Source organism: Crocodylus siamensis, chromosome 7 (assembly GCF_052110815.1).
Source record: "Crocodylus siamensis isolate JL-2025a chromosome 7, ASM5211081v1, whole genome shotgun sequence".
Taxonomy (NCBI): domain Eukaryota; kingdom Metazoa; phylum Chordata; order Crocodylia; family Crocodylidae; genus Crocodylus; species Crocodylus siamensis.
In genome coordinates, this window is record NC_143401.1 from 5,303,836 (window position 1) to 5,329,106 (window position 25,271).

At 43.9% G+C, this 25,271-nt stretch overlaps 2 protein-coding genes across 4 annotated transcripts; one reads left to right on the top strand and one right to left on the bottom strand.

The window, feature by feature from the left end:
* Positions 1-505: 505 nt before the first annotated feature.
* On the top strand, positions 506-6,017 carry TSLIG1 (tRNA splicing ligase complex subunit 1). The gene is made up of 7 exons (XM_090058421.1): positions 506-660; positions 2,113-2,137; positions 2,595-2,716; positions 2,964-3,046; positions 3,428-3,480; positions 4,404-4,440; positions 5,202-6,017. The coding sequence occupies exons 1-7, from the start codon at positions 573-575 to the stop codon at positions 5,286-5,288; spliced, it is 495 nt and encodes a 164-aa protein (XP_089914547.1). The 5' UTR covers positions 506-572; the 3' UTR covers positions 5,289-6,017.
* Positions 5,597-22,666, bottom strand: LOC149859386 (zinc finger and BTB domain-containing protein 8A-like). 3 transcript variants are annotated; one of them, XM_090058414.1, is made up of 4 exons: positions 22,453-22,666; positions 20,308-21,290; positions 14,424-14,590; positions 5,597-13,313 (listed from the first exon to the last, which is right to left on the bottom strand). In XM_090058414.1, the coding sequence occupies exons 1-4, from the start codon at positions 22,587-22,589 to the stop codon at positions 12,981-12,983; spliced, it is 1,620 nt and encodes a 539-aa protein (XP_089914540.1). In that variant the 5' UTR covers positions 22,590-22,666; the 3' UTR covers positions 5,597-12,980. The 3 variants fall into 3 exon arrangements, with proteins under 3 accessions (XP_089914540.1, XP_089914541.1, XP_089914542.1); XM_090058415.1 differs by lacking the exon at positions 22,453-22,666 and adding an exon at positions 22,221-22,442; XM_090058416.1 differs by lacking the exon at positions 14,424-14,590 and having other exon boundaries at positions 13,139-13,313; positions 22,453-22,662.
* Between the last annotated feature and the right edge of the window lie 2,605 nt (positions 22,667-25,271).

Genomic DNA, 25,271 nt, shown 5'->3' on the forward strand with positions numbered 1-25,271 from the left:
CAGCTTTTCCTTCTACTGAAATTAACTCTAGAAACCATCTCATTTCACATACACTCATCGTTCCCCCCCCCCCCCCGGTTTTCAGTTGAAGCGCTCAACCCCTGCTAGCAGCCTCAAACAGTCTAAATCGCAAGTGTTTTCCTTTTCTTTTGCTAGTTTCCTACTTCTTGAGCAGCAGCAGCAGCATGCTGGAGGATGCACAGAATAAACCAAGTTAAACCAAAGGAAAGCCTGGCACTAACTAGCTCGAGGTGTAAACTATTTGTAGTGCAGCTCCTGAAAATGAAGCTTAACTTTAGGCACATCAAAAACTTCTTCCAGCTTCATTGACTCGCTGCCTAGTAAGTTTTTGCAGGCTAAAAAAGTACTCTTGCAAAGGATTTTGTGGCTGGAGAATTCAGGGGTGCATATTTAACCTCACTTATTTTCAGTACCACTTGGTGTCCTCATAGCTCTAGTCAATCAGGGAGCTCTGCCTTTAAAGGGTAGGATCACATGGTGAGTCTGGCTGGAACAGGCGAGGAGGGGCTGTCTGGATAAAGCAGGAAGTGGGTGCTGCAGGGCTGACAGCTATGGCTGATAATTTCCGGGATTACAACCTGAACCAGGAGCAGAAGGCCATCAGAGCCAAGTACCCCCCAGTCAAGAAGAAGTATGAGTGTGAGTATCCCTGTGGCATGGCTGTGGCCAGGAGGAGGGGTATAGACCTAAGCACGTGTAAAACTCCTTGTGCTTCACACTGCCATGGGATCTTGTCTGTAAGTGGGTAGAGGAGGCTTATTGATGAGTCTTAATTTGTTATCTTAATGGAGATCATTTAGCTTTGTGCGATGGGTCCTAAAGAAGTCCCTGTGTGTTCAGCACCTTCAGGCGGGTTGCCATAAATAGTAACTCCTTACTTTGCAGCTGAAAGGGTATTTTGAAAGACTGAAAAGAGAAGGAAGCAAATCTTGCTGAGTGAAACGAAAAGGGGTATTATCACTCAAAACTGACTTGCAGTAGGGGGTAATGATGATACCATACTAAAAAACATAATATTGATTGGAGAAACTATAATCCAAGAGCTGGTTAATTATGCAAATCACATCTGCCACCGCTGATTTATCAGCCAGTCATCTCAGAACACAGGACCAATGCTTATTTTGTTTTAAAACTTAAGTATAATGCCTTAGTGTGGAGCTGTTATAAAGAGGAAGGTATGGTAGGGTCTGATCCTGTGCATTAACTGAGCCACCTCAACTCTTGCTGGTTGAAGGGCAGACAGCAAGTGCTCAGCACTGCAGCTCAGGGTATTATGTACTTCTATGGCACAACTGTATCAGGCAGTAATTCTGCAGAATGCTGGTTTCCACTGCCACTGCACAGCTTGTTCCCATAAGCATGCAACTCATTTTGAATGAATGGCTGGTTTTCATATCCAGCTTAGCCCAAGTAACACAAGTTTGATGGGTCTTAGGGTATTCTACCAATATTAGGGATACCGTGTAAAGCCAGGCCTATTACACCATCTGTTCTTTTATCCCCACGAGGGAAGTCGGATCAAAAGTTCATTGAGAAACTAAATTTCTGTGAGCTGCTCCATAAAACAAATTACCTAAAATGCTTTTCTGGCATCTTAAGTGGACATTGATGTGAGACTGATTACAGTATGGGGGGCAGGGGAAGGTTACCAACTTCAAGGAGAAGAAAACTGGAACAAGAGTTTTAGGTTCAAATTCTGTCTTTAAGTTTTTTCCACATAGCTTGTATAGTTTGGGAAAGCTCTATAACCTTTTCATCTATTGAGAAATGGTATGAAATGCATATATATTGGGGGTACTTTTCTGGAAACAAGGTGGTGAGTTTATTATGGAGGGGTTGTTTTTCTTGGTGGTTTTCTTTTAAAACCTATTATGGTACCTACTATGTGCTGGTATTGTTGATCCTTTTATAGCATATTTATCTAAAGGTCAGATTAACATTCTTAATATGAGGTCAGATGTGTCAAAACATTCACAAAATATTTTCATGATAAAAACAGGACCTGAATTTTCTTGCAAGTTTATGTGGTGTTTTTCTAAACAATTTTGACAATTTTTAACTCTCTCTCTCTCTCTCTTCCTAATCCTTCAGATCTGGATCACACTGCTGATGTTCAGTGAGTATTTACACCTGGAATTTGAGTAGAATTTCACTATAAGCCTGACTCTTTTCAAACTGCCAAAATCTAATGTGACAGGAGAATAAGGTGCAAATATATCCCTTTTGGGCCTATGGATGCCACATTTAAAGATGCTGTATTGTTTGGTAATTCTGCTACCTCTTATTTCCAAATGTTCCATGTACATATGTTCCCAACAGCACCTGTTCAGATATCCATGGTTTTTAGTAAAATACTCAATATTTTTCCATATTGTTCCTCCAGAAAGAACTCCATTGTGTTTCAGCACTTACCATAGACAAACATGGGTCTTTCAGTGCCTTTAAGCAGGGACATTTCTCTGTGCTTGCTGCTTTTCCCACTCATATTACTATGGTACTCCAATTCCTTACTTGTATTTTCTCCTCTTTCTTTGTTGCTGCTGTATGATGGTGTAACTCTTTTGTCTCTGTAGGTTACATGCCTGGGGAGATACTTTGGAAGAAGCATTTGAGCAGTGTGCTATGGCCATGTTTGGCTACATAACAGATACAGAGACCGTGGAGCCCTTGGATACTGTAGAAGTGGAGATAGAAGGTAAGAAGGCACTGTGCAAGGAGAATTGTGTTGAAATTAACTTTGCTTTTTAGTCAGAAATAGCTGGCATATTGCACGTAGTATTGGCACAGGTTTATTAAACAAAGTTATTCTTTCCTTATTTGAATATGCAAGTCCATAATAAGCAGGGAAACTGAACTTCTGCCCTGATGTACACAAAAAGGAAATTTGCACAATTCTGAACAGGGCACCCAACTGAGTTTCTTTTGCTGTTTCTGTCCTATAGGACATGACATGCTGTCTCTACTTTATAACTTCTTGAATGAGTGGCTGTATAAATTCAGCGCTGACCAGTTCTTCATACCCAGGGTATGTATTTTTTTTTCTAGCGTATGGGACAGGCATATTTGCTGCCAACACTTGCCCCAGATTTTATCATTCTTGGGGCAAAAACACTGAAACCAACAGGTCTGCTTAGACCTATCAGTGCATAGGGGATTGTGGGCACAAGCAAGAGTTGGAGGAGGAGTAAACTCTCAATTTTGCTGTTTTCAAACAAGTTATGGCTTCAGTTACATTGTAATTGCAGTTCTCTGCACATCTAAACATCAGCATGTCTCTGAGGCTGATTGAACTCTTCTTGTGTCTCTACTTTGCATGGGAATATTACAGGGAGTCATCATCATATGGCATAAAACTATATGAGAGATGCTCTTCATAGCCATTTTTTTCCTGTTCCTTTCTCTGCAGGAGGTGAAAGTGCTTTCCATTGACCGAATGAGTTTCAAAATAAGATCCATTGGGTGAGTAAGCAGAACGTTCTGGTTAAAAGCAAACTCAAAAAATGTGTGCACACAGATTTAAAAGCAATATAGCTTACTTAGGGGAACACCCAAGTTTGAAGTTGACTCTTCCACCAGCGCCCACTTTAAACCTAGGCAAGTTATAATATCTGCTTGTCGCACTTGATATAAATGTTGGTATCTACCACAGAAGCTGTCATGCGGAAGGTAGGGTACAGCAACACCTTAAAAAGTAACTGGTTCAGAGAGGTGTGAGCTATTGTAGACAACAATGTACTTCATCAGATGCTATGAAAGGCCTGATGGGGAGCGGGGAGGAAAGCTATCATGGAGAAGAATCACTTCATGTTTGCAAAATCAAGATGTAAGTATTATCTATCCCAATACATTTCAACCAGTAACTTTCAAAAACCTGGAAGCAGATAGGAAACAAAATGTATTAATGCCAGGATTTCCAAAAGTTACTTATGAACTGCAAATTAGTGTCTCTTCAGTTTTCTTTTCTGTGTCTTTGAGGCCTTGTATAGTCTATGATTTGAGGAAGTGATGCTGAATTCATTTAGTTAGCTCACTTTTTAAATAGTTTGCTAAGGAGCCTAGATGATGGGACAAAGGGCTTAACATTTAAAACCCATGTTGCAAATACTAAGTATCTTTGCCAGAAATGGCTTAACTCCTTGTGGGAGTGGCTATCCCCACACTATATTAGTAGTCCCCATTTTGAATGGATAACTGATGACATTTACTATGATGGGCTAAAGCTGTGTGGCATTTACCATGAAGTGCTTGGAGACTTCCTGTTTTCTTCTCCAGTACTTAAAGCTGGAATTCCAGGTTTTTCCATGTGTACTAATGAAGCCAATAATAGTATTTGCTGAATTAAATCGGAATTTCAACAGTTTCTTTTTCTTTTCTCACATAAGGTGGGGGGAAGAGTTCTCTCTACCCAAACATCCTCAGGTATGTACCAAATGATTTTATTATTTGTTTTCATGGGTAAAATATGGGCTTTTCTCTTTTAACTGGACCACTAAGTTTATTCAGAGATCCAATTTTAAACTTTTCTGCTTATACAGCTGTTACCTCTGATACCAAAGCCCTTGCTTGCTAGCTGCTGTTTGTGAATGAAACTATTAGTCAACAATGTTAGGAATACCATCTGTATGATTACTCAAGTAGTGGCAGAAATGGGTCACAATTTTATCTCTTTTCTGACACCAGTGACATGCCAGTTCAGTCCCAAGTCAGGATGTTTTCATGAGTTTGGTTTGTGTACACTAGAACTAGTCACTGGGCTGTGAATTTTATTGAAAATTAGTAATAAACTAATATAATTTGTGTTTATTACATTCCACTCCTCCCTTCCCACGCTCTCCTTTTTGCTAACAGTCTGTGATGGCTGCCTTAACCCAAGAGAAACAAATTATGGTGGTCTTCATTAGCTAAGGGAGAGGTTTGGTACACTGCAGTAAGTGATGGTGAAGAACAGAGAACCTGTATTTTGCTGTTGGGCAGTTCTGGTGTCTAGGTGAGTGATTGCTTGGTAATGTCCCATTCTTTGTACTCATCAGAACAAATGCAGTACAGCTATGCTTCAGGGAGAAGGATTCTCTAACTTCCCATGCCCAGGGAGCCAAAGAATAGTGTGTGTGCATTCACATGGAATGGCTATCAGGGCTTATGACTTAGAAAATCCATCTTTTTGTGCTTGTTTCATCCAGGGTACTGAAGTCAAGGCAATAACTTACTCTGCAATGCAGATCCATGAAGACGAAAAGCCAGAAGTTTTTGTCATCATTGATATCTAAAAAAGAAGAAAATGCTGCTGAAATGACTGGAAAAATCATTCTTAGCCAGCAAAGGTCCCACAAACTCTACTACCCCCCCCTTCCCGAAATAACTAAACGATTGGCTAAAATTGCTGAATTGTACTGTTAATATTATTTTACTGGATGAGTCAGGGTAATTAAGAAATACCCAGATGTGTCTAGACTTTGAGGAATAGCAGATGAGTTTGGGAATTGGATGTCTAGACAAGGAGCTAGTTTTAAGAAGCTTGCACAGCTCAAACTTGCAAGAGAAGCATAAGGAGTTAAATACAAAACAGCAGTGCTAGTGAGAAATTTTATTTTTAAATTAGCATTGGTACTGGGTCCTGATGGACATGGGTGATCAGTAAGAGATTAATTACTTATCTTTTATTAGTCAAAATATTATCTTGTTGCAAGCTGGCAGAAGACCAAGAAGACTTGATGTACACATTTTCTTGGCCTTTATTCTGAAGGAACTACTTCTCTTCTTGCTGAGCTTCAGTGGTGCGGATCTTAATTTGTTCAGTCTGAGGTGACATTGCCATTTTGCATTATTCTGCCACTTGAGGTCTTTTTAGGAAAATTACAAGCTCATTGTGATGATTTTAAAGCAGCAAACCCCTTCAAAAATATCTAAATGATATTAGAAAAGATGCCACCAGGTGGTGCTAAATCTCCATATGGTGCCAACTGATATTCTGAGTAATAAAGCATGTATCCATGTGACTGGAGTATTAATGATTCCTTTCATCCTTCCAAAAAAGGGAAGGCTGGATTTCATTGCTGGTGTCTACCAAAATCATCTGCACTTTCAGGACAATGGTCTCTTCCAATAAAAAGGGAAATTTCTATTCTATTTTAATGTATGAATGTGAAAACCTTGTCGGTTTTCATATAATGTATGAATAAATTGGCTACTTTAGTATTCTCCTTTAGAAAGCACAATAATGACCACCCTAGCAGCATAGGAGGCTACACATGATGTTTACATATTACCTTTTTTCTCCCCCATTGGATTATAGTTTCATAGTTTCTGGGGTCGGAAGGGACCTGAGCAGATCATCTAGTCTGACCCCCTGCCATGGCAGGAAAGAGTACTGGGGTCAAACGACCCCAGCAAGATGTGCATCTAACCTCCTCTTAAACACCCCCAGGGTAGAAGCCTGCACTACTTCTCTTGGAAGTTGGGTCCAGACCCTAGCTGCCCTGACTGTGAAGTAGCGCCGCCTGATATCTAACCTAAACCTGCCCTCTGCCAGCTTGTGCCTGTTATTCCTGGTCACTCCTGGCGGTGCTCGGGGGAACAGTGACTCCCCCAGTGCCTGCTGATCCCCCCTGACTAGTTTATAACAGGCTACAAGATCTTCCCTCAGCCTTCTCTTGTGGAGGCTGAACGGTTCAGGTCCCGTGGCCTCTCCTCATAGGGCCTGCTCTGTTGTCTCCTGATCATGCGAGTGGCCCCCTCTGGACCCTCTCCATGTTGTCCAGATCCCTCTTGAAGCGTGGCGCCCAGAACTGGACGCAGTACTCCAGCTGCGGCCTGACCAGTGCCGCATAGAGGGGGAGGATCACCTCCCTGGACCTGCTCGAGATGCATCTGTGGATGCATGACGAGGTGCGGGTGGCCTTCCTGACCGTGTCCCCACACTGCCGGCCCATGTTCATCTTGGAGTCAATGATGACCCCCAGACCCTTTTCTGCCTCCGTGCTGACAAGAGGGGAGTTCCCTAACCTGTAGGTATGGTGCCGGTTGTTCCTCCCGAGGTGCATCACCTTGCACTTGTCTGTGTTGAAACCCATCCTATTTTCGTCTGCCCACCCTTGTAACCTGTCTAGGTCTGATTATAGCCTGTTGCATCCTTCCAGTGTGCCCGCATCCCCCCACATCTTAGTGTCATAAGCAAATTTGAACGGGGTGCTTTTTACCCCCTTGTCCAAATCACTGATGAAGATGTTGAACAGTGCAGGCCCGAGGACCGAGCCCTGGGGAACCCCACTGCCCACGTCCTTCCAGGTTGAGAAGGACCCATCCACTACCACCCTCTGGGTGTGGGCCCTCCAGCCAGTTGGCGACCCATTTGACTGTGTGGGTGTCTACACCACAGCCCCCCAGTTTCTTAATGAGAACAGGGTGAGACAGTGTCGAAAGCCTTCCGGAAGTCCAGGAAGACTATATCCACTGCTACCCCTGCATCTAATGATCTGGTGATCTGATCGTAAAAGGCCACCAGGTTGGTGGTCCTGACAGGACCTGCCACTGATGAACCCGTGTTGGTTGCCCCTAAGCATGCAGTCCCCTGCTGGACCCTCCTGGATGTGTGCCAGCATAATTTTCTCGAACAGCTTGCCTAGGATCGAGGTAAGACTAACCGGCCTATAGTTTCCCGGGTCCTCCTTCCTGCCTTTTTTTGAAGACGGGGACCACGTTGGCCCTCTTCCAGTCCTCCGGTACCTCACCAGAGCACCACGAGTGCTCGTAAAGCCGTGCCAGGGGACTTGCAATGAGCTCGGCCAGTTCCTTTAGAACTGTAGGGTGATCGTCCGGACCAGCTGACTTGAATACGTCCAACCCGTCCAGAAGCTCCCTAACTAAATCCTCGCTAACCCGTGGCCCAGGTGTGCCTCCCCCGGGGCCCAAGGGGGGCCCAGCAGGGAGGTGGCTGTTCTGGTCCCTACTTAGGAAGACAGAGGCAAAGAAATTGTTAAACATGTTAGCTTTGCCGTCCGGTGTGACAACCAAGTTTCCCATCATGTCCTGCAAGGGCCCCACATTACCTGGGACCTTCTTTTTACCCCCTATGTATTTAAAAAAGGACTTCGCATTGTCCTTAATCTGGGAAGCTAGTCCCAGTTCCATCTCTGCCTTGGCCTTCCTAAATACCCTCCTACAGCACAACATGTTTTTCTTAGACCCTGTTGTGCAATTGCTGAGGAAAGTTCCCTTGCCTTTTTCTTAAATACTTGAACTTTCCTCCACTGGCACTTCCACTATCCACTCACTCCTGGAATTAAAAAAAAAAAAAATAAAAAAATAAGTGTGTGTGCCCTACCCCCACCCTCTCCAAACTAATATTCACTAGCTATCCCTTATTTAAAATCAGAAGAAAAATGGAGACAAGGCACTCTAGTTCCACTGTACAATACACTAGTCATATGATGATGTCTCCTTGCTGGTTTGCACCAAACATTGTAAGTGCTTTGTCTCCACTTAGGACTTTTCAGTTGGTTATTTTTGCTTCCCCCCCCCCGCCCCCAGTGATGAGAAGACAAATCCTTTGTTTTCAGGTTTGGCTTTGGGTGGGATAGGCAGAAACTGAGGGAGATGAACAAACACTTTTTTTAAAGGAAAAACAAAATTACAAACAAATAAAATCTGCATTTCTAATAAATTGTTTGTGAATGTGTGACTAGTTTTTGGAGAGCAGATGTTTAGGATGAGTAAAGTTGCATTTGTACCTAACTTTGCACAGGATTGAGCACTTGCCCCTCGTTATTGCTCTAGCCTTCCGTAGTGTAAATGAGAACTAATGTTTCTTTTCAAAGCAGTGTACAGACGTATTGTGAGGGACTCTCACTGTTCTCACTACTGTTCTACACAGGCCAATGAATATCCCTGGAAATGGTAATTCAGGTACCTTCTTTTTACAAACTATGATCTTAAAGGAGAAGGAATGACCTGTCAAATGGTCCCAGAAATGAGTGAGTACAGTTTGGGGGTTTCCAACCTGTCTTAGCATTGCATGCCTGAAATCCAGCCCGAGTGCCTGAAGAAGTAAGTCTATACTACACTGGGTAGTCGCACTCAATTGTCCTTCATTTTTATTTTTCAGAGAGCAATGGAGTGAAGAAAGAGAGTAGATTCATTTTAAGTAGCTTATTTTAACATCTTCCCCTTTTTATGGTACCCTCTGTTTGTTTGATTTTTGCTGAAACTAAACTCTATTCTGAAGGTCCAACTGGTCTAGTCGAATCTGGGCGATGCTGTAGCGGCAGGCTGTGTTTTAGGGATCGAGCTCGAAGTGCTGCCTTACGGGTGGTCACTGGGAAGGGGTTGCAAATGGGCTTACCACACAATGCATTTGTCCCTCAAACAATGCATCCCCTGTGTTGCCTTTCACCTCAGAGGTGGGAGAGGCTACTTAAACCAGGGGGTGGGAAAAGATGGCGTGTGACAGATCTGCTGGGTTTGGTGTGGGAAGGAGCGTATGTTGCCAACATGGTTGGGAGTTGTGCTCTTCCCACAGGAGTGTAGCACTACCCTTGCAACAGGTAGGAGGCTCTGAGGAGATAAAAGGAGCCCAGGCAGGCCCCGCCCACTAGAGCCAGAGGGCCTGAGAGGGGTTCTAATGGGCCACATGGCTGTCACTCAGGCCATTGGCGGGAAAGCAGTTCCCTCAGCTAACATCCCATTGGCTGACAGAGTCAGCTGACTGTTCAGACCAATGGTGCCTCGAGTTCTGTTCCTGTCAGGAGAACAAGACAGCCTGAGGGGGACAAACACTGGCTGGGTGGGGGAGATAATCCCTGAGGTGGTTTAAACTGATTTAGGGGTGTAGATTGTAGCTGTGTTGGTCTCAGGACATAGGCTGACAAGGTTCTTTGGGTGAATCTGATATCTTTTATTAAAACCAACTTAAATAGTTGGGAGAAAAAATTTTAAGTTTCCATTTCAAATGACTAAATTCAATATCTTCCATGTTACAGGGGGGTAGGTTTCCTTTTAGCTTAAGGAGGTAGAGGGGCCTCCACTTTAAAGCATGCAAGAAGTGAGGAGCCATGGGGTGCTGTGTAAAAGGGGGCAGACTGAGGGGCCAGTGAGGAAGGTCCAGGCCGTGCCATGACGACCAGAGATGCAGTTGGAGGTCTCTATCGGGAAGCCTTTGCCAGGGAGCTCGCTGCAGGGCAGGCAGGACCAGCAGGGTTGTCAGCGTGATGAGGAGGAAGAGCACCAAGTGACATCTGGTGAGAAGTCTGAGGTATTTCTTCTGGCCCCGCGTCGTTGGTGTTGGTCTTTCAATCGCAGGGCAGCTCTTTAGGAGTAGGGGGGAGGAGGGGTGGAAGTCAGCACATTACCATTATTTATGAAATCCCGCAAGAAAAATCTACAAGGTAACATGTTTTGTTTTGGTTTTTCTTCCTCTAGGTGCAGATGGATGGGCAGTAAGATGCACGGGACCATCCTCTGGAAAGGTGAATGTGAACTCAAAGCTCGTGCCCCTTGCAATTGTTCTGTTCTCCCCTCGCTTGAAAATGTGAAAATAGGTACTGCCTGGCCTCTCTCCTGCTAACGAGGAACTGGGATCTCCATCTTGTTCAAAGTGGATTGCTTGCAAACATAGGAAGAATCTGTTTTTAATGGCTGCATTGGCTCCTGGGGCAAACCATCATCATTGGTGCCTTCACACAAAGACTTGCAGGTATTTCAAAATGTTTGGGGTTTTTGGTTTGTTTGTTTGTTTTTGAGAGGCTCCTGGAAATTATTGGTGAGACTGCTCAGAGCCAGTCCTCATTGGAGCATGGGAGATATGAGCATTCAATGATTAAATAAATGAAGTACTATGCTGCCATGAGCGATGCAGCACCCTAGTAAATACCTCCTGTTCCAAGTATTTACTGACGGGGCAGCTAAAGGTGTATAGGTTTATAGGGGATGTCTGCAAACTTCCTTCCAAGAATACCTACTACATATCCTATGTGCCAGGGGCCTGTAACAGGGAGCCCCCAGAACAAACGCTGGGGCTTAGCATGATTCTTTTATTATATCATTTTGTTACATGGAAAAATAATTGAAAAGCAAAACAATGAATCCTGTCCTCACTGGGTGCATCTACACATGCAATTAATGTGACATGATAAACTCCACGGCCATTTGTGCTGGAGTTAGCTGCTCCTGGGCACAGTGTCTACACAGGACAACAGCCATTTGAACCAGGGTGGCTCAGGGCCCTGGCTGGCTGGGCTGACTGGGCACAATTAACTTGCCCAGTCAGTGTCTACACATGTTTCAGTGCAGTAAAGTACTCTGCTGTAAGATGGTACTGTCCTTGTGTTCTAATATTGAAGCATATGTAGACTGAAACTTTACTGCAGAGCTAATTAGTCAACTCTGCAGTAGAGATGCACCCACTGAGTGGCCACTTTTGCCTGTATGTGTAATTTGCTTTACAACTTACCAATACACTGAGAGCTTACATCTTATGAGAGCTATTCCCACTAGCAGTGGCCCTCCATTGAAAAATATATCTTTGCAAGGAGTCCTCAATAAACTTCTGAGTTATCCAGCTTTAGTTCATACCATATTCCACTGCTAGTGTTCAGTGCCTGGCTTTCTCTTTGAAAGATCGTCACAGTTACTAAGACTTATCAGTGTCTCTGGAACAGAAAGGCTTCCATATAGTTGGGGGGAGCCACAAAACATAGTTTGTAATGATTAAAAAGATGCACAAACAGGGAAATTTGCTTGAGCTGTGTGAAGGGCTTGATTCCCCACTGCTATGCACCTAGTGCAATGCGCAAGATTCTTGAAGTGTGAGGAAATATGATGTTAGTTAACATATCTTATTTCAAACTGTGTATATTATTAAGCCCTCTCTCTGTTCTAAACTAAAAATAAAACCACGTTTGAGTGCTCAGCAGCCTCTGGCCACCTTGCATACTGAGGACTATAGATAGAAGGAGAAACTTCTATAAGGTTTGGTCACAAGTCAGTAGAACTTATGTTCCTAAATCTTAGAGCCATCTGAGTATTTCCCGCAGGATTTAAATCTTAATCTGCATTCTAATGCTGTTCCTGACTATATTACGTGGGGGAATCCTGAATATATTAAATGTGTGCAGGGAGAATCTTCACACAGATTACATTTTTAGTGTACTTCAGTGCCAATACTCTTATTTCATAACAGCCATGTCAAGTGAGTCTCAGCTAAAAAAATCTTAATATTCTAAACTGCACCTGAAGGTGCAGGCTTACACCATCCAACTATACTTTATAGGGGTATATTTATTCCTTAGGTTGTGTTTCGTTTTTTTATGTAATTATTAAAAAAAAGTATTATGTTTTCAGGTAGAGAGGGAGGGGAAAGCTGTTTGAACAGATTAGAAGAATTCCAATTTTAAAAAATGTATTACAAGTAAAAAAATGTAAGCGTTTCATAAGTGAATGTATAGGTTAAATATAGCATCTAAAGACAATTTCTTAGCTGCTAGCTTTAGAAACTTACTGTTTTTCAGAGCAAATTACTCAATAACAGGTTTTTGCTTTGAAGCTATACATCGTTTTACTTTCCTTGTAAACAGGTAAACATTAAAACTAGATGAATAAACACCTTTGTAATACTGAAACTTAAAAAAAAACAAACAAACCCCCTTTTTCTAAACACAAAAAGGGACTTTGAAATAGGGAAGGGAAAATGGGTCTTACACACTTGAAAGCAGGAACTTTGAACTGGCCTTGATTAAATATAAAATAAATCCTTTTAGTAGCTCTCCAGATAATTAGTCACTTCTGGACAGTACTTATACCTTATACTACAATATGTCAGTTATGTTGTAGGCCTTATTTTGCTCCCATAGATTTAAGTAGTGTTAGAGATCTAGTAATTATAAACTAAGCTGACCATGGTCTAAAATTAATTGGCAAGATATAGCAAGTCAGTGTTGAGTTCAGCACTAATACATCTATAAATACAGCTATCTAATATTTGATTTCACATTTTCTTCTGCCTCATCTGCACTATCATTGTTAACTTGCTGGTTAACCAATTTATCAGATTCATCCTTCAATATCTCTACATGTGATCTGTGCTCTTCCTCCAATGGCCACCTGGAATTCTTGTTTCTTATGGAGATTAGGAGGGGTTGTTCTGAATCTGTATCATCATTAGGGATATTGTCCACACCAGCTTCAGCTAGACACTCATTACATAGCCTGTAGCGCCGTGTTCCTTGTTGAACCACACGTCCTGTTAAGTCAGTGACATGCTGCTTACACTTTCTGCAGATCAGTTTGCCAGCTCGATGTATCTAAAAAAAAAATCAAAATAGAAAAGTCATCTCAGTCCAAGAGCAGAATTAGAAGCTTTTTACTGTCTAAGAAAGAAACGTTTGAAATAATTTTTTCAGTTTAAAACATTAAGTGTTTCTAAACGTGAAAGTCAAGGAATTGTAAACAAGGGACTTCTACACAAAAGAGAAGGACTGGTCTACAGAGATTTGTTAAATAAATTTATCACAAGTACCATATATTTAACACCATTTAAGTAGCTTTGTTTAATCTTCATCTTTTAGTTTCAGAACCCTCCTCAGTTATTCACAATTGAAAGCACTGCTGATGATAAGGAACATCTTTCACTTTTCCTTGCCAGAGGGATGCTGTAATAAAAGCCACACCTCTTTAGGACAGAATGGAATGCTTCTGTGCTACTCCCACCTGTCTATTCACCTAGAGACCACGACACTGATTAGCACGCTGAAACACAAGCCTGTGAACTCCTGGAACATGGACACAAACAACAGGATGCTAAGAAAGACATGGAGAAGCTGTGCTATTCTTTACGTCCTTCATACTTCTCTACAACCAGGCTTCCAAACACAGGTGGATTTAGAACTAGTTTTTGCCATCATTTTTTTTTTTTTTGTCTGCGGCTAATTTGTTCTCAACTTGCCTTAGTCTGTCGTTTAAGACAATTTTAAAGCCCTGATTAGGACAACCTTAGTTGTCTTTTAAAATACTGTATTATCTTAACACCTTATTTTTAAATTGTGACTTCACGTTTCAAAATAGTCTTCAGTGAAGACTAACATTTTTTATTTATGCACAGAACAGACATGGTTCTGATGCAAGTTCTTTCAAAGCACAGTGCACCTCAACCTTTAACTTTAAAAGGGGAATTTGTCCTCTGGCATATGCAAAAAATGGCTTTTTTGGAACCAACATAGATTCCAATTTTAAGTAGCAATTCGATGGCTGGTTTTGCAAGAGATTTTTAGTCTGGTTCCTAATGGAGGAGACTATTAAATCATTTTATACTTCAGAATAGCGAAAAGTGAATCTTGGGATGGTCCTATATATAATACTGCTTCCATCAACATCAACTTATTTTCTAAGAAAGCCACTCTATTCAAATGACATACTGTTTGGAAATGGCTACGGAGGTGCTCTAGTCTGGTGAACCTTTTCCCGCATGCCTCACATGGATAAGGTCGCTCCCCTGTGTGACATCGAAGATGACGTTTCAGGTCTGCTCTCCGTTTCACTGTATGTGTGCAGAAGGGGCACATGAATCTCATCCTAGGTAGATCTGTTACAGAGAAAACCCTATTAATATGAAAATATTAATAGTCCATTCCCTGTACAGACATTTTGTTGTTAAAATGTAAAGAAGCGGTCTGCTTGCTTAAATGCCTGAGATTATAAGAAAAACTAAATCCAGAATACAACTGTAAACTTCTTAACCATCTCCTATCACACGGATTTCCCGACTGAATGCATGAAATATGCATTTGGTAGTACTTTATTTCCTACCCAGATTGACTCCATGCTTTGTGATATATAAAGTACCTTACATTTATACATCATAGCCATACACTTACATATATGACCCTTTCTTCTGATAATAGTTAGAATCCAGGTAGATATTGAATACATTAAAAAGCCTACCTATTCAAGAACTGAAGCAACTTACAATTTGGTCTTTTTTGTGTGATAATGGTACTTCAGCCACATTGCCATACCCACTCCTGTAAGCTAACAGGCTGCTATCTATCCTGGTTGTCATGTAGGAAACACCCTCTGGCGATTCAGCAATAGTTATCTGATAGCATTTTTGGAGAAACCCAAAAGTATCTTTTGGACTAAAGAATCAGGGGAGCAAGGGCCAAAGCTTGGAGCCTTCACTTAGACAAGGTTCTTTGGCTGAATCTGATATCTTTTATTACATCAAGTAGTTGGGGAAAAAAATTAGCAAGCTTTCAGGTTTAAAAATCCTTTGTCAGGCTGAGGAAGTTTCTGCCGTTGGTGTGTGCTCTTTCTGGATGGAATGAATAATAAAGAAGCCTAGACCAACACAGCTACAACCTACACCCCTGCTATCTGACATCACTCTTGTAACTATGAGGGATTTAGCTAGAAAAGGCATTTGAGCTAGAACTGTGCCAGCATGGTAATAAAGAGTAAATTGCTAACACAGACAGTTTTCCAGAGCATTTTGGCACCTGGTAGGGTACAGCCAACACCTTTGTCTCTGGGAAGAGACAAATGGGCAGCCAGCGTAGATCCTTGAGGACTGTTATAACCTGCCAAAAAATGGCATGCTCAAAATAAAGGCTGCTGGATTCTACACTGACTTCAATCTGGATATTCCTCAGAGTACAAAGTAATAAGCTATGCTCATTATCTCAAAACTAAACAGTTGCAGCTGGGTTACATCCAAGAAAAAAGGCTGTAGTCTCCTAGTCATATGCAGGTGGCAAAAAGCTCACTGGATTACTATTAATGATAAAAAAACAGCAGCTAGGAGTCAAAAACAAAAGTCACCATTAAGTTGTAAATGCTTACAACTTTTGGCAAATTAACTTCTTCAAAGAGACTGGTATAACTTCTATCCTGTTCAGCTGTTTCCCTCGTGTATGGGTTATGTTTCAGTCAATTCATGTCCCAATCTCAGTTAAATACTGAAGTGATGAGCTGCATCATCCAAATCAAACAGAACAATACGTTGTTGGGTGTCATCAATACACTGCTGAAATACTGCATACCTACTCTCAAAATTATCAGACACACATTGAATAGTGGCTTCCCATATTCACAAACCCTTCAAGAATCTTAATAACTATCCATAATTGGTTTTTAAGGTTGATGAGAAGGAGAGAGAGAGAAGGAAAAAAACTCCATTGAAGAACAGCTTCATTCACTTCCGTGAACATTCTAAAGTGAACCAACAATATCTTGTACAAACTATTGACAGCCTCCTATAGGTCCAGTACCATTAGAATAGTTGCCTAGTTTACATCTGTTGCGACAATAACAGTGGATGTAAGTTTTTAAAGTTTGGGCCTTCAAATATTTTCTTCCCCAGGTATCTGGGAGTGAGGCTAATGGAGTTTGTTTCATAGTCAAACCTATGAATAGTGGTCAAGCCATCAAGATACTGTGAGGACTGTGACAATACAGCCTTCTCTGCACTCTTGAGAAATAAGATCTAATTCTGACTGATAACTAGCAAGATTGAGTTTATCAAGTAATGTCTTCTTGTGCAAACAGACAAGTACTTCAATCAAAATAACATATACTTTCTAAGAAAGACACAGACAATCTTTACAAGCCAGGAGGGGGATTGGATTAAAAGCACAAGTTGTGGAACAAGCTGAACAATTCTAGTGATTCAGGGAGCACAAGTTCCTGAAACTCTAGCAGAGAATGTGAGTCCCTTTCTCCTCCTCCCAGAAAAATCTTGCTGTCATCACAGAAGCAAAACAGCCCATCCTTAGTCTGCAGTCTTGTCTGCAAAACAGTGGGTGCATCTACAGGAGATGCTTTACAGAGCATTAGACTAATGTGCAGTAAAGAATCACCATTACATGTGTGCAGCAATTACTGCTCAGTAGATTAGTCTAATGCGCCATCTCCTAGTACCTGTAGATACAGGTACTAGAAATCAGCACATTAAACTCATGTGCCAAAGCACATGTATAGACACTGACCGGGAGCAAACAGCTTCTGTTCAGCCTAGGCAGCAGGGGGCCACAGGGGCAGGGAGAGCTGTCCCAGCTTGGCAGGACACTGCCTCCCTGTTACGTGTAGATACGCCCAGTAAGCAGTAGGAGAGACTCAGGGCAGATGTTGAGCTGACATAGCTTTTTTTTAGATGATATACAGACAATCTTTTAAATCTGTGCTGTTGTAGATTTTGAAGATGCTGTTGTGGCCATACTGAACTTTTTCCTTGCTTATCTCATAGACATGCACACACTTTATGATGCAGTTTCCCAAGTTCCTTTCATTTCCTTTTTTTGTAAATCATTTGCAAACTATGGCAGCCTGAGAAACAGAAGCTGGTACCTGAAGTTAACCTCATCAGTAGTGGAGGACAAACAAATCTTAGTGTCATGCCAGCCCATCAGAAGAAAAATCTGTCAGCGGAACAAGATTCTTCCTTATAGCTTTTTGGAATATTTTTGCTCCATTTATCTTATAGGATAGAAAGTCCATCCAGATATGTCCCTCATTCCAACAAAAGATATCTGCCCCGATATCAAGTGCAGATTGTAATGGTTCATCCATAATATACCTGTTGCCTAACTTCCAATCCCAGTCCAAAAAAAAAATTGCAAAATATGACAAGATATGCAAGTTGATCCAGTAACAAAATACAGTCAGCCCAGCGGTCAGGAAATCCTGCAATGCCTCAGATTCACATTCTGTATTCAAACAGAAGTTGCCAACAACAATCAATCAATATCTGCATTTCAAAAGATATTGTAGCTAGGAATTAGCTGGCTCACAAAGTGATTCACTAATGGACTGTTATAGCTCTGTTGCACTTAAACTACGGTTATCAGAAACCTATCCCAGGAGTTACATACTACCTGGAGAAACTTAAAAAGACATTGTTTTGGAAAGGGAGACCTGCACATTAAGTTGGATGCAGTCTAAGCATGACTGTACCTTTTTTTCTGCTGATTCTCCACTAAAAATATTAATCTTCGTGAACCATGGCCAAGATCCTGGTCTCCTTAACCCAACCTCCTAAGGGTTTTAACATCAAATTAATAGAAAAATAAATAACTTTTTTTAACAGTCTCTACAAAATTGGCACCATCTTGTTCACTCCCTTCCTAACTGCCACAGGAACTGAGGACTTAAGAGTCCCCACAACTGCACTTCACCCATGGCTTTCCCTATGTTTCCAAATAGAACTGCTGTTCCACGTGCTCAGTCACTTGATAATGGCCAAAGAAGCACATTACTATAACTGTTTCATCCAAAGTAACACTATGGTTGACTGCCAAAGGCATCTTAAAAAGATAAAAATGAACACAAAATACACATTCTTAATATACCTAATATTCACTAATTTCATATTAAAGGGCCATACACCCTACAGTGCCTCACCATCTCTTCCCTGTTTCTGCAGTGATTGTGTATAATAAAGAGATTAGTCTAGACTCTTAACAGGCATGTTTCCTTACTGGTCCTTTTTCCCCCAGTCATAATTTTATGGTCAAACTTAACTATTGAAAGTGACAGAGATATAAGCGTCTCAAAGTTATATTTTCAACAAATATCTGTTCAGTAAAGAGGACTAAGTTTTCACCTTTACAATTGGATTCAAAGCTAACCAGATATTTAAAGGATTAATAAGATTCTTGATGGGCAATTTGGTTGAGCTTTCTAACACTGATAGAAAAGACTGCTTGATTCATGGAGCAGGGTGGTTGCCTTTTTTTCTGTTTAATCTGACATCCACAACAGAAGCAGGTAGTAAGGACTAGTTTGGTACTTCTTGCAAAGTATTTGTGATTCATGCCAGATCAGGAGAATATAGACTGAACCCAAGAATCAAGTCTCATTCTTCCTCCTGACAATGCTATTAATTACTGAACTATACCATGGAGGTTTTAGACATGATGGACTCAAAGGAAAGCACATTTAAAACTGCCACAGATGTCTTACAGCCACAGCAATTAATGTGCTCTGATTTTAAATGTTTATTTTGCTTCCCTTAAAAATAGCAAATAGATAGGTAATGCTTATGAAGCAGTTTGAAACACGTAGCATATTCAAATATTTTCAATGTCATCTATATCAACATATAGAGATATGCTCCTCGGCTGCACTTTATTAGTGATTTTACTGCTAAGACATCTTGCATAGTCTGACTCAAGAGGAATTTTGAACCTTCCACAGTTTCACTTGTTTTTGCAGTCAGATTTCTTAAAACTGCAACAGATTCTGCAGGTCATTTTAACTATATCTGCAATATGTATTACATATATAGGTTTATTCCTGAAATAAAACCATGCATCATTCATTTAAATTTATTAACACAGTCCAGGTCATCGACAGCATATTTATATTTTAGGGTTACTTACCATAATTTCGTAACAGCACTTCCTCTATATATTTGCTATTGTTTGTACTTTGGATTCCATGTGGTAAGTTTCCTTAAACTAAAGCCAGGATTTTGCAAACACTTAGTACCACTGTGGTACCAAGCAGTACCATAAATCAGTGAGTTTACACCCATACAGAAGAATGAGCGTCTATGCTAAAGTGGTAGCCTAAATCAGGGGTTGGCAACCTTTTGCCAGTACCAGCAGCTGCTTGTGACCCTATCCTCTCATTTCCCCAGTGATCAGCAGGCGCTAAGAGGAGACCAGAGAGAAAAAGGCAGGCAGGCCCTAGGAGTCCGGGGACACTTCCTTCTGCTTCTGTGGCTGGAACTGCTACTGATTTACCAAACAGGATTCCAGTCTCTTTGCAGGCTGGACTGAGCAGACAGGCTGTAAATTGACAACCCCTGGCCTAAAATGAATCAATTATTCTTGATAGTTCTATACCACCCAAAAGGTTCCAAGTTATATTAGACCCCATTGTGCTATAGGAACGCAAACAAGAAAATTAAGTCTCTCTTTAAAGAAACAGGAGAAAGATCCAAGTGAAGAGACCTGGGCTGAGATTAATGACAGAGCCAAGGATAGAAACCAGGGTAAAAAAGGGCAGGTGGTGTAAGCAGTTACAGCTCCACTGAAACCATACCAAGTGCAGCTCTTGGTCAAGCTTTCCGACTCATGCTGTAATACCCTGTTTACTAGATTGCTGTGTCTCATTATTCTCTTATGACTTTTATACACAATGAAAAGGACACAGCTGGAAGCTAGGGCATTTAGACATCATCTTGTCTTTCTCAAGGATTTGCAGAAACCCAGTACCCAAAGATACCTGAAAAAGTCTGAAAACAACACCCCCCACCCCCTGGGGGGAAAAAAAAACCTTCAAAATTACATCTCTCCTTACCTTCATTCCAACCACCCATTACACCTAAAATTGTAGGCATAGAGGTATACAATTCATCTGCTTTTAAATCCATTAACTCAGGGGAAGTTCTTGAAAGTTCTTGTTCTACCTGAGCCACAGACCACCTCTTGGGTATCACCTCCGATTCTCGCTCACACTGATAGTCAGGACCAGCCTCCTCATTTTCTGTGTTGAGGTAAATTTCCTCTCTGTGTTGAGAAATGTGGTTAGACTCCAACGCCCTGTAACTTCCACTGCTCTGCTCAGGTTTGTTTGATTTGTACTGCACAAATCCCTCGTTCAGTCGTAGATGCTTTCTGCGCCTTTTCATTGAGCTGAGCTTTTGAATTCTTTTGGTTAGTGGTCCTTCTGGCTGTTGGATATTCATTTGTGGAGAAGGGCAACTGTTGTAATTACTCCAAGAATTTTCATTATCCGTTCCTGCCTTTTCATCTGGGATGATGTGGGAACGTTGGGGGTTGCTTTTGGCTTTCCGTCGTGACCGATAAAATGATGGACGGTCAGATCCACTATTAAGGCTTTTGGCTGAGAGGGTGAAATAATGATCCTTCTCTTTTTCATTAATGTCCAGTGAGGATTTAATGAACGTTTTACACACATTAAGAATATCTGTCATCTGCAGATAGCTCGCTGCGGACATGACTTCAATCACATTTTGACCAGTGAGAGACAGTTTGCCTGAATACACAAAGTCCAGAATAACCACAAACGTCTCAGGAGAGAAAACTTCGAAAGAAGCAGTTGTTGGCTGACTAGTGTCCTTCGAGCTCTGGGAAAGGAGCATTTTGAAATAACCACTACTGGCAAACAGCACATTTCGATGAGCTTTGAAAACCTGCCCCTCAACCAGGATGTTGCAGTCACAGAACAGGTCTTGCCTGCGTTGCTCATTGAGTTGCTCCAGGAGATGAGACTGATGGGATGAAATCTCCATCCCAAAGAGAGAAATGGGAAGCGCAGCTCTAAAACAAAGAACAGCAATCTTGACTTGGACAGTGCATTGGGGATGGCACCCTGGGTTTACCCATTTCACAAACCCAGTTCTTTTTCTCTTAAAAATGAAAGGACAGCCAGGGGGTAGCACTGTCACCACAGCGTTTCAGAAGAGGGAAAACAAAGGCACAGCACGGTAAGGAAAATAGGGCAGAATTGTCATAGGGTTATGAAGAGTCTCAGTGCAGAGAAAGGATCAGAGAAGATGTTCACCACCCGTCACATCTGTCTCGTAGCGGCAGCAACCGAAGTGACTGGGAGCCCGCTTCAGAGCGTGCGCCCGCTCCCGGGGTCCGGCCACCGCCCCCGGGCAAGCGGCAGCGGGGCCGCCCCCTCCCGGCGCCATTGGCGGAGGCCGCCGTCACTCACCCGCACGCCCAGTCCAGAGCGGCCGTGCAGCCCCGGGAGCCAGGGACGCCCGACGGCGCTAGACACGCCCGCCGACAGCGCCGAGCAGCCGCTCGCTCCGAGCCCGCCATCGCCGGGCGCGGAGCCCGACACGGGCTGCAGGGCGGCCCCACGGGCGCCTCGGGACACGAGCCCGGCAGCGCCCGCCCGCGCCAGGCTGCAGCGCGGGGGCCCCATTGTGCGGCTCCCCAGTGCCCCGCGCGGCGCGGGCCGGCCTCCCTCGCTCCCTCCCGCCGCCCGGCCCCGCTCCCTCCGCTCAGCCCTTTGTTGCCTCCTCCCGGCTCCTTGCAGCCGCGCCCGGGGCTGCAAATGGCGCCCGCTCCGCGCCGCTCGGGCTGGGCTGATGCTCGGCTCCGCGCAGCGCCGGCTCGGGGCGTCCGCAGGCAGCGCCCAGCCCCGCCGCCAGCCCCTGGCGCCCCGGAGCCGCTCCCGCCCCAGCCCAGCCCAGCGCCCAGTCCGGCCTGGCGGCGGGCTGCGGAGCCGCCACTCACCGCTCGGCTTCCGCGGGCTGCGCCGCTCGCTCACTCGCTCGCTGCTCGGCCGGGGGCAGCGGGACCGGGTGCGGATCCCAGGCCCCGCTCGGGCTCGCCGTCGCCTTCACGGCCCGTCCCGCAGCCCCAAGCCGCGGAAGCCCGAGCGGGAGAGAAACAAAAGGTATTTGCTGACGTGGGCGTTGGACAGAGACGCCCGAGGGCTGGGGACACAATTAAAGGGGCAACGCACCGATTGCAGGCGCAGCCCAGCAGCTGCCTCCGCCGGAGCTCGCCCCGCAGCCCGGCTGCTTTCCTCTTCCCACGCCCACATGCTCCCCACGAGGCCCGGAGCATTATTTTCCGCAATAAATTGTTCTCGTTGAGCATCTGTCTGCAGGGCGTTGTGCAAGCGAGACAGAAGACTGGATTTCACAGATCCGGAGTCGTTTGGCTTGGGGAATGGCAGGCGTGCTTAGCTTTGTACTTGGGGGAGGTTTTCGACCAACGGGAGGGCAGGTGACATCTGCAGAACTGACACTGGAAGTGTTTTGGTTTTGCTTCCCGTTTTTCTCCTACCCCCAAAAAATAAATGAGAAGGCACATGGCGGGTGGAGCTGCAGTCCCGATCGTCAGATCACACCACCGCAGGACAGGGATCGAAGTGGAAGGGTAGACTCAGTTATTACCAGTCTTTTAAAAAGCAAGATGAGAGCAGTGAGTGACTTAACGGCTTCTGAACCTTTTTTCCTCCCAACTTATCGTTTTGGGCATAAGAGGCTTCTTCTTTCATGTTGTTTTGCGTTCTAACTTTAAATCAACTTTGTAGTACTCCACGTTAAAAAAAGAAGAAGAAGAAACTCTGTTGCTTTGTATTTGCCGAAGTTGCGACTGAGATGGCAAAAACTAAGTTGTAGTTCAGTTATGGGAGTTTTCTCATAAGATGATGACACAACAGCAAGAAGGCACAGCAGCCCCCCTGGCTCTCCAGAGACCTAGCGGACCTACTGTGGCTAAAAAGGAAAGCCTACAAAGGATGGAGGACGGGATTCACCTCCAAGGAGGATTACTCCGCACTGGTCCGGTCCTGCGGGGACCAAACCAGGAAAGCCAAGGCTGCAACTGAACTCCAATTAGCTTCAGGCATCAAGGACAACAAAAAGTCCTTTTTCAGGTATGTGGGGAGCCAGAGGAAAAGCAAGGGCAATGTTGGACCCCTGCTAAACCAGATGGGGCAACTGACAACTGACGCCCAGGAAAAAGCCAACCTATTAAATAGGTACTTTGCGTCAGTCTTTCATCAGTCACACGGGATGCCCATGCCTGCTATGGGACAGGGAAATCTGGGTGAGGGGAATCCCCTACCCTCCATCAATGCTGACCTCGTGAAGGAACACTTTGAGAAGCTGGATACCTTCAAGTCAGCTGGCCCTGACAACCTGCACCCCAGGGTACTCAAGGAGCTGGCAAGCGTCATAGCCCAGCCCCTGGCACGGATCTTTGAAAACTCCTGGCGCTCTGGTGTAGTGCCCGAAGACTGGAAGAAGGCCAATGTGGTGCCAATCTTCAAGAAAGGGAGGAGAGTGGATCCGGCTAACTACAGGCCCATCAGCCTGACTTCTATCCTGGGGAAGATCTTAGAAAAGTTTATTAAGGAGGCCATCCTTGAGGGACTGGCCCAGGCTAACATTCTAAGGGACAGCCAGCACGGGTTTGTTGTGGGTAGGTCTTGTTTGACCAATCTCATTTCCTTCTATGACCAGGTGACCTATCACCTGGACAAGGAAGAAGAGATTGATGTCATATATCTTGACTTCAAAAAAGCTTTTGATCTGGTATCCCATGATCACCTCTTGGCCAAACTGGCCGGTTGTGGCTTTGGCTCCACCACAATCCGCTGGCTGGGAAATTGGCTTCGTGGTCAGACCCAGAGGGTTGTGATTGATGGCAGTCACTCATCATGGTACCCTGTAACCAGCGGGGTCCCTCAAGGCTCTGTCCTGGGACCCATACTGTTCAACATCTTCATTAATGATGTGGACATTGGAGTTAGGAGTGGACTGGCCAAGTTCGCCGATGACACCAAACTTTGGGGCAAAGCATCCAAGCCAGAAGATAGGCGGGTGATCCAAGCTGACCTGGACAGGCTCAGCAAATGGGCAGACGAGAATCTCATGGTGTTTAACACCGAAAAATGCAAGGTTCTCCACCTTGGGAGGAAAAACCTGCAGCACCCTTATAGGCTCGGCAGTGCTATGTTGGTTAGCACTACAGAAGAAAGAGACTTGGGGGTCATCATTGACCACAAGATGAACATGAGCCTGCAATGCGATACTGCGGCTAGTAAAGCGACCAAAATGCTGGCGTGCATCCATAGATGCTTCTCGAGCAAATCCCGGGACGTCATTCTCCCCTTGTACTTGGCCTTGGTGAGGCCGCAGCTGGAGTACTGCGTCCAGTTTTGGGCTCCACAATTCAAAAAGGATATGGAGAAGCTTGAGAGAGTCCAGAGGAGAGCCACGCGCATGATCAGAGGTCAGGAAAACAGATCTTACGATGACAGGCTGAGAGCCATGGGACTCTTTAGCCTGGAAAAGCGCAGGCTCAGGGGTGATCTGATGGCCACCTATAAGTTTATCAGGGGTGACCACCAGGATCTGGGGGAACGTCTGTTCACCAGAGCGCCCCAAGGGATGACGAGGTCGAACGGTCACAAACTCCTGCAAGACCGTTTCAGGCTGGACATAAGGAAGAATTTCTTTACTGTCCGAGCCCCCAAGGTCTGGAACAGTCTGCCGGTGGAGGTGGTTCAAGCACCTACATTGAACACCTTCAAGAGTAAATTGGATGCTTATCTTGCTGGGATTCTATGACCCCAGCTGACTTCTTGCCCTTTGGGCAGGGGGCTGGACTCGATGATCTCCCGAGGTCCCTTCCAGCCCTAATGTCTATGAAATCTATGAAACAGTCTAGGATAGGGTTCATAGACAAGCAACCCGGCACAGAAGACTCTTATTAGTAACATACTGAGCTCTGGTATGGAAGAAATGCATGTATGATATAGTGACCTAA

Excerpts from the sequence above, each read along its gene's own strand:
- LOC149859386 (XM_090058414.1), bottom strand. The coding sequence starts at position 22,589 with ATGCTCAACGAGAACAATTTATTGCGGAAAATAATGCTCCGGGCCTCG. Across the intron at positions 14,591-20,307 it reads AATGGGTGGTTGGAATGAAG|ATCTACCTAGGATGAGATTC; the intron begins GTAAGGAGAGAT and ends TCTCTGTAACAG. Across the intron at positions 13,314-14,423 it reads TCCGTAGCCATTTCCAAACA|ATACATCGAGCTGGCAAACT; the intron begins GTATGTCATTTG and ends TTTTTTTTTTAG.
- TSLIG1 (XM_090058421.1), top strand. The coding sequence starts at position 573 with ATGGCTGATAATTTCCGGGATTACAACCTGAACCAGGAGCAGAAGGCC. Across the intron at positions 661-2,112 it reads AGTCAAGAAGAAGTATGAGT|ATCTGGATCACACTGCTGAT; the intron begins GTGAGTATCCCT and ends CTAATCCTTCAG. Across the intron at positions 3,047-3,427 it reads ACCAGTTCTTCATACCCAGG|GAGGTGAAAGTGCTTTCCAT; the intron begins GTATGTATTTTT and ends CTTTCTCTGCAG.